At 47.9% G+C, this 12,500-nt stretch overlaps 1 protein-coding gene across 25 annotated transcripts in view; it reads right to left on the bottom strand.

Annotated features, from left to right (window-relative positions):
• Nucleotides 1–12,500, bottom strand: part of epb41l2 (erythrocyte membrane protein band 4.1 like 2) — a 39,801-nt gene that overhangs the window by 22,271 nt on the left and 5,030 nt on the right. For 24 of the 25 annotated variants that reach the window (XM_027155624.2, XM_027155605.2, XM_027155620.2 and 21 more), the window contains exons 2-4: nucleotides 7,826–7,995; nucleotides 7,134–7,373; nucleotides 6,833–6,973 (exon numbers count right to left, since the gene is read on the bottom strand). In XM_027155624.2, coding sequence (XP_027011425.1) covers nucleotides 6,833–6,973; nucleotides 7,134–7,373; nucleotides 7,826–7,981 — 537 coding nt within the window. In that variant the 5' untranslated portion in view covers nucleotides 7,982–7,995. Of the gene's footprint in view, nucleotides 1–6,832; nucleotides 6,974–7,133; nucleotides 7,374–7,825; nucleotides 7,996–10,536; nucleotides 10,561–12,500 lie in introns of those variants that run through there. The other variant, XM_027155604.2, reaches the window with a different exon arrangement.

Here is a 12,500-nt window from a genome sequence, read left to right as displayed (position 1 = left end):
TCACACTCTCTCACACTCTCTCACACTCTCTCTCACACTCTCTCTCACACTCTCTCTCACACTCTCTCTCACACTCTCTCTCACACTCTCTCTCACACTCTCTCTCACACTCTCTCTCACACTCTCTCTCACACTCTCTCTCACACTCTCTCTCACACTCTCTCTCACACACACTCACACACTCACACACTCACTCACTCACACACTCACTCACTCACACTCACTCACACTCACACACACACACACTCACACACACACACACACACACACTAATGGATTCTAGGAAGCCTGGTTAGAATTGATTTGATCAGGCAGAATGAAGCAGACTGGAAATCCCGTGAGCACAAATAACACAAACAGCCTTCTGCTGAGGTCCATGTTCATGTACAGCTGAAATCTCCCTTCTAACAGAAAGTGGGCGTGGCCAAACATGGACTCACACACAAGGATAGATGTCACACAATCTAACACTAATCTGAGCTAGCAAGCGAAAAATAATTTAAACCAGATGACTTAATGTTCGGCATCAAGAGCGAAGGATTTAATGTTTCATAACCAAAACCTCAGATAGTTAATGTACTGAATGATGAGACTGGACTGCTGGGTCTGCTGCTCTCACACACACACACACACACACACACACACACACACACACACACACACACACACACGGGTCACATGAGGACTGTAGGGAATTAATGGAAACTGACGAATCGTTACGACCCTGAACTAGTTATCAAGTTCAGACATAATGAGTGTGTGTGTGTGTGTGTGTGTGTGTGTGTGTGTGTGTGTGTGTGTGTGTGTGTTGTCACGTCTCACATGTGATATGATCAGAGGATATAAAGACCTGTGGTTAACCCCCACTTGCGTGTGTTAAGGCTGTGTTATCTCTCAGACACACACACACACACAGACACACCCATACACACAGCTACAGTTTGGGTTTCTGCAGTGACGCCCCCTGCTGTTTAAAAGAGTCTTCTGGGATGAACGCCGATAGAGAGAGAGAGAGAGAGAGAGAGAGAGAGAGAGAGAGAGAGAGAGAGAGAGAGAGAGAAAGAGGGAGAGGAAGAAATAAAAGGAACGAAACAGATGGCCGAAGAGCCAGAAAGACGGTTTGAGGAATAAACACAGTGTTCAGGTGCAGACGTCATGCTTACAGACCGGGGCGGGGCGGGGCGGGGCGGGGGGTTTGCACACAGCATTTCTGGGGTTTTCCAGCTTTATCCAATGCACAGTGACATTACACACAGTCTGCTGGGACAAAGCCCTGTGGACATGCAGCTCTGTGATTGGCTGAAAGGGAGAAGCAACAAGCGCTGGAGGAGGACCAGCGGCTCTGAAAGCTGTATGAGGACAAAACCACATCACAACATACACCTGTTCAGCTGGAAGTGGATTTCTCTGTTACACACTAGTGTAAAATAATGACAGGGCAACTGTACACCACACACACACACACACACACACACACACACACAGGTTATTTCAGCTCTACTGTTGTATGAGGCATTCAAAGCATCGCTATTTGTCTAATCAGTGGTGTGTGTGTGTGTGTGTGTGTGTGTGTGTGTGTGTGTGTGTGCGTGTGTGTGCGTGTTCGGCTAAAACAAAAGCTTTTAGCAAAGTTTCAGCACTTTATTCAACAAGCATTGGGACAAAAAGAGTTTTGTTAAAACAGCAATGAGGCCACAGCAGCAAACTGCACACTCAGCTGTAACACACACACACACACACTCACTCAGCTGTAATATACACACACACACACACACACTCAGCTGTAACACACACACACACACACACACACACACACACACACTCAACTGTAACACACACCCCACCCTGACCAAGCAGACAGAAACAATAGTGTCTATCTGTACAACACAGTCCACAAACTGTCATGTCCAAGTTCAAAGATGGAAATGTGGGCGTGGCCTTAATTTCTCAGATCTAATAGACTGCACATCCCCACATCCCTCCCTCCGTCACACATCCCCACATCCCTTCATCTGACACACATGCATCACTGCAATCCTACCCCCTGCCCATTGGATCCGCTCCCTACCACTATGCTAAACCTTTTCCCTTCATTCCAGGTCCATAACATCTGACGGCTCATCAGTTAAAGCTCAATCCCAGCAAAACTGACCTGCTGATCATCAGGTGATTCATCCCCAGGTCATGACCTTACTATATCCCTGCACAACAATGTGCTCCCCCCTTCAGCCACAGCTCACACCCTTGGGGTAACCATGGACAATCATCTGTCCTTTTCCTCTCATGTCCCTAATGTGACTCGCTCATGTGGGTTCCTTCTCTACAACATTAGAAGGATTCGGCCATTTTCCCCACACAGGCTGCTCAGGTACTTGTTCAGTCTCTTGTCATCACTAGACAGGATTACTGTAACACACTGCTGGCAGCTCTACATATGGACACAATCCGTCCTCTGCAAATGATCCAAAATGCAGCTGCACGACTTGTTTACAACCTGCCAAAGTTCTCCACACACACACACACACACACACACACACACACACACACACACACACACACACACACACACACACACCCCCCACGCATCAGATTCAAAACACTGATGCTGGCCTACAAAGCCAAAAACAGACACTGCACCCCACGCCCTCCGATCTACCAGCACTGCTCGACTGGTCCCACCATCTCTCAGGGTAAGAGGTAAGTTTACTACAAGACTCTTCTCTGTTCTGCACCGAGGTGGTGGGATGAACTTCCCCTAGAGGTCCGGACAGCCGAGTCACTGGATATTTTCATGCGGTGTTGAAGACCAACTTATTCAGGAAACACTTCAGCTAGCACTTCTTTACTTATCTTTTGCATTGAAAAAAAAAAATCATTTGACACTTTTTCATTGTAACTTTGAACAAAAGTTTTAAACTCATGGTGTCTTAAGTCTGTAACCCAGTGAGCAGCATTAATGTGTTCAGTGTTAGAGATTTAAGGGCTTATGTACGTCGCTCTGGGTAAGGGGTCTGTCACATGATGTATGTGTAAATCCCCACATCCGTCACACATCCCTCCATCCGTCACACATCCCCTCATCCCTCCATCCGTCACACATCCCCTCATCCCTCCATCCGTCACACATCCCCTCATCCCTCCATCCGTCACACATCCCCTCATCCCTCCATCCGTCACACATCCCCTCATCCCTCCATCCGTCACATATCCCCCCATCCATCACACAGACCCTCATCCCTCCATCCGTCACATACCCCCCCATCCATCACACAGACCCTCATCCCTCCATCCATCACATATCCCCCCATTCATCACACAGACCCTCATCCCTCCATCCGTCACATATCCCCCCATCCATCACACAGACCCTCATCCCTCCATCCCAACTGAAGCCACACACATCCGTCCTGCACACTAAGGTACTCTGTAATCACACGCATTGTGCAAATCCATCCCATTACCATGAAATCACACACATCCTCCACACACAGAACCCACTTAACCTCCCAGCACACCCATCAGCACCACTCGACAGATTGTCCATTTGTCCCAATCACAGTTACACCCAACAGTCAGAAGACAAACTGTCCTCAACCCCCCCCGCACACACACACAAACGCACACGTCAGCTGATCGCTGTATCCCAAACTCAGCACCCTGACTAATCCCATTATAGCATTACTGCTGCTGTCTGCAAACAGAATGCAAATAAAATTTACACACACACACTCAGCTGCAACACACACACTCAGCTGCAACACACACACTCAGCTGCAACACACACACTCAGCTGCAACACACACACTCAGCTGCAACACACACACTCAGCTGCAACACACACACTCAGCTGCAACACACACACTCAGCTGCAACACACACACTCAGCTGCAACACACACACTCAGCTGCAACACACACACTCAGCTGCAACACACGTACACACACACACGTACACACGTACACACACACACGTACACACACACACGTACACACACACACACACGCGTACACACACACACGTACACACACACACACACGTACACACGTACACACACACACACACGTACACACGTACACACACACACACACACGTACACACACACACACACACGTACACACACACACACGTACACACACACACACGTACACACACACACACACGTACACACACACACACACGTACACACACACACACGTACACACACACACACACGTACACACACACACACGTACACACACACACACGTACACACACGTACACACACACGTACACACACAGCGTCCAATGCCCCGTCCTCAGCCTCAGAAATAATCATTACCCCGACATGTCAGACACACCACGTGATCTCTCTAACTAGCATCAACACTGCAAAGTGCTTCATCCTGGATTAACTGATGTTTGGACAGGACTTTATCCAAGAATCTGTCTCACACACACACACACACACACACACACACACACACACACACACACACACACACACACACACACACACCTTCTATAACTCCCTTTGGTGTAAATTCGCTCATAAATTCGCTTCCACTAAGCTGCCTGGCTCGGACTGAAATGGACTCGACCTGTTCCTATGACAACGGATTTCGCCGTTAGCGTGTCCATCGTAGCTGTATTTATGATGTTTACACAGAGCAGGACTTGTGACTGTGTGCACTGACCATCTGTTACTTAACGCATGGCTAGTGTAACACGCTAGCTGGGAGAAACCTGAGCACATCAACCAAATCTTCTGTTTCTGAGAAACTGTTCTGCTTGTTTTACAGGAAGACAGCGTTAGTCTCCGTGTCTGTGTGTCTCTGTGTGTCTCCGTGTCTGTGTGTCTCTGTGTGTCTCCGTGTCTGTGTGTCTCCGTGTCTGCGTGTCTCCGTGTCTGCGTGTCTCCGTGTCTGCGTGTCTCCGTGTCTGCGTGTCTGCGTGTCTGCGTGTCTGCGTGTCTGCGTGTCTCCGTGTCTGCGTGTCTCCGTGTCTGCGTGTCTCCGTGTCTGCGTGTCTCCGTGTCTGTGTGTCTCCGTGTCTGCGTGTCTTCAGATTGCTTGCTGGTGATTTCACACCAAGTTATCACACCTTTTTTTGTCCATGAACTTCTTTAGGAATTGCATCAGTTCCAAAACAATAAGCGAACACTCAGGATCTTTTATTTTGGTGTTGGCCATAAATGTATGGTTGCTTAGCAACTACTTATAAACATGGGAGACTCAGTGAGATAGTTTAAAGCCCGATTTGAACAGGATTAGTGTCGTGTCTGTGGGTTTCATGCGAGTCTGTCGCACAGATACAGTTTTGGATCATGTGACCTGGGATTGATGAGCATGGCCACGCCCCCTCTAACACACACACACACACACACACACACACACACACACACACACACACACACACAATAACTGGGTAGAATGGAGGAGAAAAATTCTCATCTATTCATCAGAACTAAACTTCCTCTTCTCCCAGACACACACACACACACACACACACACACACACACACACACACACATACACACACAAACGAGACAATGAGACAGACAAAAGGTCCAGATGGCAAACACAGGACTGTAAACACTCCTGTCTGGTAAAGAACGAGTATAAACACATCAAAGGGAGATGACAGAAGATGAACCCTTCAGACGCAGGTCTACGTTAACGCTCGGACCACACGAGGAACTTCCACCTCTGACTGAACCGTGGGAAGATCTGAGGTGTGTACGGTGTAAAGGGCAGCGTGAGGTGATGAGCTCAGGTTAACTGTCCGTTCTGCTGGAGATTTGCTCAGGCTGATGTGGGAGATAAAGATGTGTAGCTGCGTGTGTTTCCTTAATCTCACGTCACATCTCTGCTCTGTGTGTTCATCACACACACACACACACACACACTGCAGATGGGCAGCGAACATTCCAGCAGCGTTTCTGTCCATGCCTCAGTCTCACACTCACTCACTCACTCACTCACTCACTCACTCACTCACTCACTCACTCACTCACTCACTCACTCACAAACAAAAAAAAAAACACAAACAACAATAACAAAAAACCTCAAAACTCACACACACTCAACAAAACAACAATCAAACGCACACACAATCAAACCAAAACACTCACACACACACTCACACACACACTCACACACACACACTCACACACACACACTCACACACACACACTCACACACACTCACACACACTCACACACACTCACACACACTCACACACACTCACACACACACCTCACACACACACCTCACACACCTCACACACCTCACACACCTCACACACCTCACACACCTCACACACACACTCACTGATAATCAAACATTTTCAGAAGCTTACAAAGTTCTTTACAGGAACCTTTTCAGGAGCTACTTCTGGAAACTCAGGAACTTCTCTCAAAAAAAACAAGAACCTATGAATTATTTTCTGAAACTGTTAAAGAAATCACTTCAGCAGCTCAGGACTGACAGTCAGGAACCTTTCTAGGAACACATGAAAGAACAAACTCTAATCAGGAGGGGTTTTGTAGTTCTAAGGAACCTTTTTTTCCAGGGCCGAGGACTTTTTTATCAGGAATCGTATCAGGAACCGTACCAGGAACCGTATCAGGAACTGTACCAGGAACCGACTTTTCTGCAGCACTGGTTTATGGAGAACCCAGGAACCTTTTTCAGCTTTATACCTACTGGAGTCTCCTTCCATAAAATGTGACATTTCTCCTGAGAGGATCATCAAATACACACTGTTTAAAACCATTCATATGGTGCACACACACACACACACACACACACACACACACACACACACACACACACACACACACACACACACACACCTCCACCTCACACTGGAACTGGCTCCCGTCCAGCATGGTCACATGACACACCACCGTCTTCATCTTCTTTCCAGGTTTCAGAGGAGACACGACGGTGCTCTGCTCCTCTCCTCCTTTCTTCACAGACTCCTCGTTCCCTGGCTGCACATATCACACACACACACACACACACACACACACACACACACACACACACACACACACACACACACACACAGCGTGGATTCAGTGAGCGAAGCTTTTCCTCTCGCCTCCCGGTCTCAGCACTGCGGGCGTGAGGTTAAAGGTCGTGACCTCTCACCTGTGTCTCTGAGCTGCACACAGAGTTCTGCTCTTGCTTCCTCTCAGGTGACTCGCCTTCTCCCTTTGGCTCCTCCTCTTCCTCTTCCTGTGTCTGAGTGGGCGTGTCTTTAGACTCCACTTGGCTTAGGGATTTCTGCCGTTTGCCCCATGAGGGCAGGAAACGAGAGATGCCCTTGTCCTTCTTCTGCCCGCTGGAAGAGGCGGGGCTTGTGGGCTCAGCAGGCTCCGCCTCCTCGTTCTGTAAGACGTAACCAATGACATTAGTGCTGTGCTCAGTGTGTGTGCTCAGAGTGTGTGTGTGTGTGTGTGTGTGTGTGCTCAGAGTGTGTGTGTGTGTGAGAGAGTGTGTGTGTGTGTGTGTGTGTTCAGAGTGTGTGTGTGCGCTCAGTGTGTGTGTGTGTGCTCAGTGTGTGTGTGTGTGCTCAGTGTGTGTGTGTGCGCTCAGTGTGTGTGTGTGCGCTCAGTGTGTGTGCTCAGTGTGTGTGTGTGTGTGCTCAGTGTGTGTGTGCTCAGTGTGTGTGTGCGCACTCAGAGTGTGTGTGTGTGCTCAGAGTGTGTGCGTGTGTGTGTGTGTGCGTGCGCTCAGAGTGTGTGTGCTCAGAATGTGTGTGTGTGTGTGTGTGTGTGTGTGTGTGTGTGTGTGTGTGTGTGTGTGTGTCATATACAACATCTTCTCCCGGGTCACTGTACCTCTGGGTTCTCAAGGTTCTGAGGGTTCTCCGGGGCAGGTTGTGTGTCAGTGTTCTGCGTGCTCTCTGCGCTGGGGTCCTCCACCTGCTGCTCCTCAGACTGCTGCTCCTCCGGCTCCTTCTTCACCTCCGCCTCTGACCCCGCCTCTGTTGTCATGGCAGCCGATCAGACTGAAGGAGAGAAAGAGAGGTTGGTTTTGATCAGTGAACTATAATAACTAAACTCCTTATTGTCTGTCACCGTATACAATAATCTCATTCCTGTAATGATGTCATTAAACAAACACACACACACACACACACACACACACACACACACACACACACACACACACAAACACACACACTTTTAGTTGACTGTTCACATGAACATAAGTAAATAATCAGAACAAATAAAATAACTGCACCCAACACTGAAACCACATCAAGCCAGAGTTCATCCTTCTGTTATAAACATGTATTCAGAGTGCAGACACACACACACACACACACACACACACACACACACACACACACACACACACACACACACACACACAAATAGTTCATCTCGGTTTTTGTTCACTCTGTGTTGTTAATGTGAATAATGTTCTGTCGTCGCTGTACTAACACAGCTGTGTGTGTGTGTGTGTGTGTGTGTGTGTGTGTGTGTGTGTGTGTGTGTGTGTGTGTGTTCACCAGCACTGATTTTGCAATGCTACACTCTTTATACAGAACATTAAATGTTTTATTAATGATAACATTGTAAAGAGACAGACAGACAGACAGACAGACAGACAGACAGAGACAGATAGAGACAGACACAGACAGACAGAGACAGACAGACAGACCGAGACCCACAGTCAGACAGAGACAGACAGACAGACCGAGACCCAGACAGTCAGACAGAGACACAGACAGAGACACAGACAGAGAGAGTAACAGAGACAGACAGACCGAGACCCAGACAGTCAGACAGAGACACAGACAGACACAGACAGACAGAGAGAGCAACAGAGACAGACAGACAGACCGAGACCCAGACAGTCAGACAGAGACATAGACAGAGACACAGACAGAGAGAGTAACAGAGACAGACAGACCGAGACCCAGACAGTCAGACAGAGACACAGACAGACACAGACAGACAGAGAGAGCAACAGAGACAGACAGACAGACAGACCGAGACCCAGACAGTCAGACAGAGACACAGACAGAGACAGACAGACAGAGAGAGTAACAGAGACAGACAGACAGACCGAGACCCAGACAGTCAGACAGAGACACAGACAGAGACACAGACAGAGAGAGTAACAGAGACAGACAGACCGAGACCCAGACAGTCAGACAGAGACACAGACAGACACAGACAGACAGAGAGAGCAACAGAGACAGACAGACAGACCGAGACCCAGACAGTCAGACAGAGACACAGACAGAGACAGACAGACAGAGAGAGTAACAGAGACAGACAGACAGACCGAGACCCAGACAGTCAGACAGAGACACAGACAGAGAGAGTAACAGAGACAGACAGACACAGACACAGACAGAGAGAGTAACAGAGACAGACAGACCGAGACCCAGACAGTCAGACAGAGACAGACAGACAGACAGACAGACCGAGACCCAGACAGTCAGACACAGACACAGACAGACAGATGAATATAAGTAAATGAATGAACAGTGTAAGGTAAAGATTTTCAGCTCTGTGAGTTAATACCTCTCATTAAGAGCTCTACTGTAACTGCTGGAACATGTGTGTGTGAGTGAGTGAGTGTGTGTGTGAGAGAGAGAGTGGTAGTGTGTGTGAGAGAGTGTGTGTGTGTGAGAGAGAGTGAGTGTGAGAGAGAGTGTGTGTGTGTGAGAGAGAGTGTGTGTGAGAGAGAGAGTGTGTGTGTCCTTCATTGCACTGTGAACCCTATCCAGTCTCTGTAGCACATCCAGGCTCACAGTGTCACTACACACACACACACACACACACACACACACACACACACACACACACACACACACACACACACACACCTGCTTCTGTCTACACCTTGTGTAGTCATTTATTATGTCATTTATTACGACTGTGTCATTACCACTGCCATAATGTACACAGTGTTAATGTGGAGCAATCTCATCTCATCGTATCTAACACACACACACACACACACACACACACACACACACCACAGGCACACAAATACACAAACATACACGTAGGCACACAAGTACACACACACACACACACAAACACACATGTAGGCACACAAATACACACACACACACACCACAGGTACACAAATACACACACACACACACACACAAACACACATGTAGGCACACAAATACACACACACACACACCACAGGTACACAAATACACACACACACCACAGGTACACAAATACACACACAGACACACAAATACACACACACACAAATACACACACACACACACACTCACACTCACACACACACACACACACACACACACACACACTCACAAATACACACACACACGTCAGGTTCCTCATCTCATTTTAAGGGGTGGAGTCAGGATGTTGAGTTTGGGCTGTAGGTCTGGTGACAGTCACCTCCTTTACACATGACTAATTACACATTTATATTTATTACTATGGCTTATTATTCCCTCTAACTTGTTTCCTTGTGTGTGTGCGTGTGTGTGTGTGTGTGTGTGTGTGTGTGTGTGTGTGTGTGTGCTGATATAAAGCTCTCTCACTCTCTGGTCTGTTACATTTCCTCATCTGGTTTCCGGGACAACACGGTTCCTACGGGGACACCTGCAGTTTGTGCATCAACGACCACAGAGATAACAAAAGCGAGGGTCTGAATCTCTCTCTCTCACCACACACACACACACACACACACACACACACACACACACACACACACACACACACACACAGAGGTCAGCAGAGTGGAACTAAACGGCTCTTAAAACGACGTGGAGGCCGCACGCTCCGCTCATATATTATTCAACACACGCTTTATAGACACGTGTGTGTGTGTGTGTGTGTGTGTGTGTGTGTGTGTGTGTGTGTGTCACACTTTCACCTCACTGAACAGCAGTGGAAAAATCAGAAGAGGGTCAGTGAAGGTCCACTTCTGTTTAAAGCTCCTACAGCACACTGCTGCTGGCCTCTGATTGGTCAGGAGGAAGCTGATTCATTTCCTAATCACAGCAGCTCCAACAGTAGTGGAGCTGCAGATCACAGGTTTATTTAACTCACACTCAGAGAAGCTCTGTGTGTGTGTGTGTGTGTGTGTGTGTGTGTGTGTGTGTGTGTGTGTGTGTGTGCGCGCACGCGCGCTGATATTCCAGATGTTGTTTGCATAAATTCCATCTGAAGGCTGGACGACTGAATGACGTCCAAGTATGACATCACCACTCCCACCCAGAACTGGACCTCCACCCCTCATATGGGACATACACACACACACACACACACACACACACACACACAGATTACTGAGCCGATATCTTCCATACATGTGTCACAGTCGCCATCGATCGGATATCGAAAATTTAGATACGTCACGCGGCTCTAATCCGCGTTCTCCCACACTGACGCAGGCACAGATGGCAGCACGAGTCTTAGAAACATGAGATTACAGGATTACACACACACACACACACACACACACACACACACACACACACACACACACGTCTGCTGTAGATGATAATTACGTTAACTACCACAGGGAGTGTAAAATCTTAATAAAGATGTTATATGACGCATCGGTTAAGTTTAACGTTCAGACAATTGGGACGAATGAGTGCCAGTGGGCGTGGCTTCATGATTGACAGCCGCCTGACAATAATCGAGAGTTTGTTCTTCCTGTCTCTATGTCAGCTGTCGTTCCTTTTCGTTTGCATCATCACTCTGATGCCCCTCTACACCGACGAGCGCAGTACTGGGGTGTGTGTCGTGAAGCCGCCCTTCTCCTGGGTTTCTGTTCGATCTCGGCGGACGTCGAATCCCAAGCGGTGAAGAACACAGATGCTCAGAAGCCCCTGCAGTGGCCTGTTCAGAGCTTCATCGCTACACAGGTGCACACACCACGTAGCAACCGGTCCCCGGGGTCTCGCCCAGTCAGGGGTTACACACGGAGTCTCGCTCCACTTTTCCGTTCTGACGTCAGAGAACAAAAATGGAAAGAATTTTCCAGGAGGGATTTTCAGCGATAGAGAGAGAAACAATCGTTGAGCTTCTTCTCTGCAGTGAAGGCGACTTTTATGTCATACATCAGCTGAGGTTCGTTACGGACAAAACCGAGACGTGTTTAATTAGACGGAGCCTCGTACACACGGAGAACCTTGAAAAAATGTCGCAATCCGCTATTAAGGATGAAAAGCCTTTAAAAAGTCTGTTGTAGTCGCAGTCGCACTGAGCTACAGCGTGATTAGTCCGAGGTTTGGGAAGGACGAATGAAAAATAAATAAGAGCTGTTAGTAAACTGTTGTTACTGCAAAATAAATAACTGATGCACACAAATATGACGGCTCACTGAAACGTCCATCATATTTATTGCTTTATTATTTTGCAGAAGCAGACGATCGTACGGCCTGAATAACGCCCTGTAACGAGCCGTGTTGTAGGGAACAAGAGCACAGAGACATTCTGGTCTCTGTTTAAAACCCAAACTGGGACAATTCTTTTAAAATGATATCATGAACAT

Source organism: Tachysurus fulvidraco, chromosome 9 (assembly GCF_022655615.1).
Source record: "Tachysurus fulvidraco isolate hzauxx_2018 chromosome 9, HZAU_PFXX_2.0, whole genome shotgun sequence".
NCBI classification, from domain to species: Eukaryota; Metazoa; Chordata; class Actinopteri; order Siluriformes; family Bagridae; genus Tachysurus; species Tachysurus fulvidraco.
This window is presented reverse-complemented; position numbering and strand designations above follow the sequence as displayed.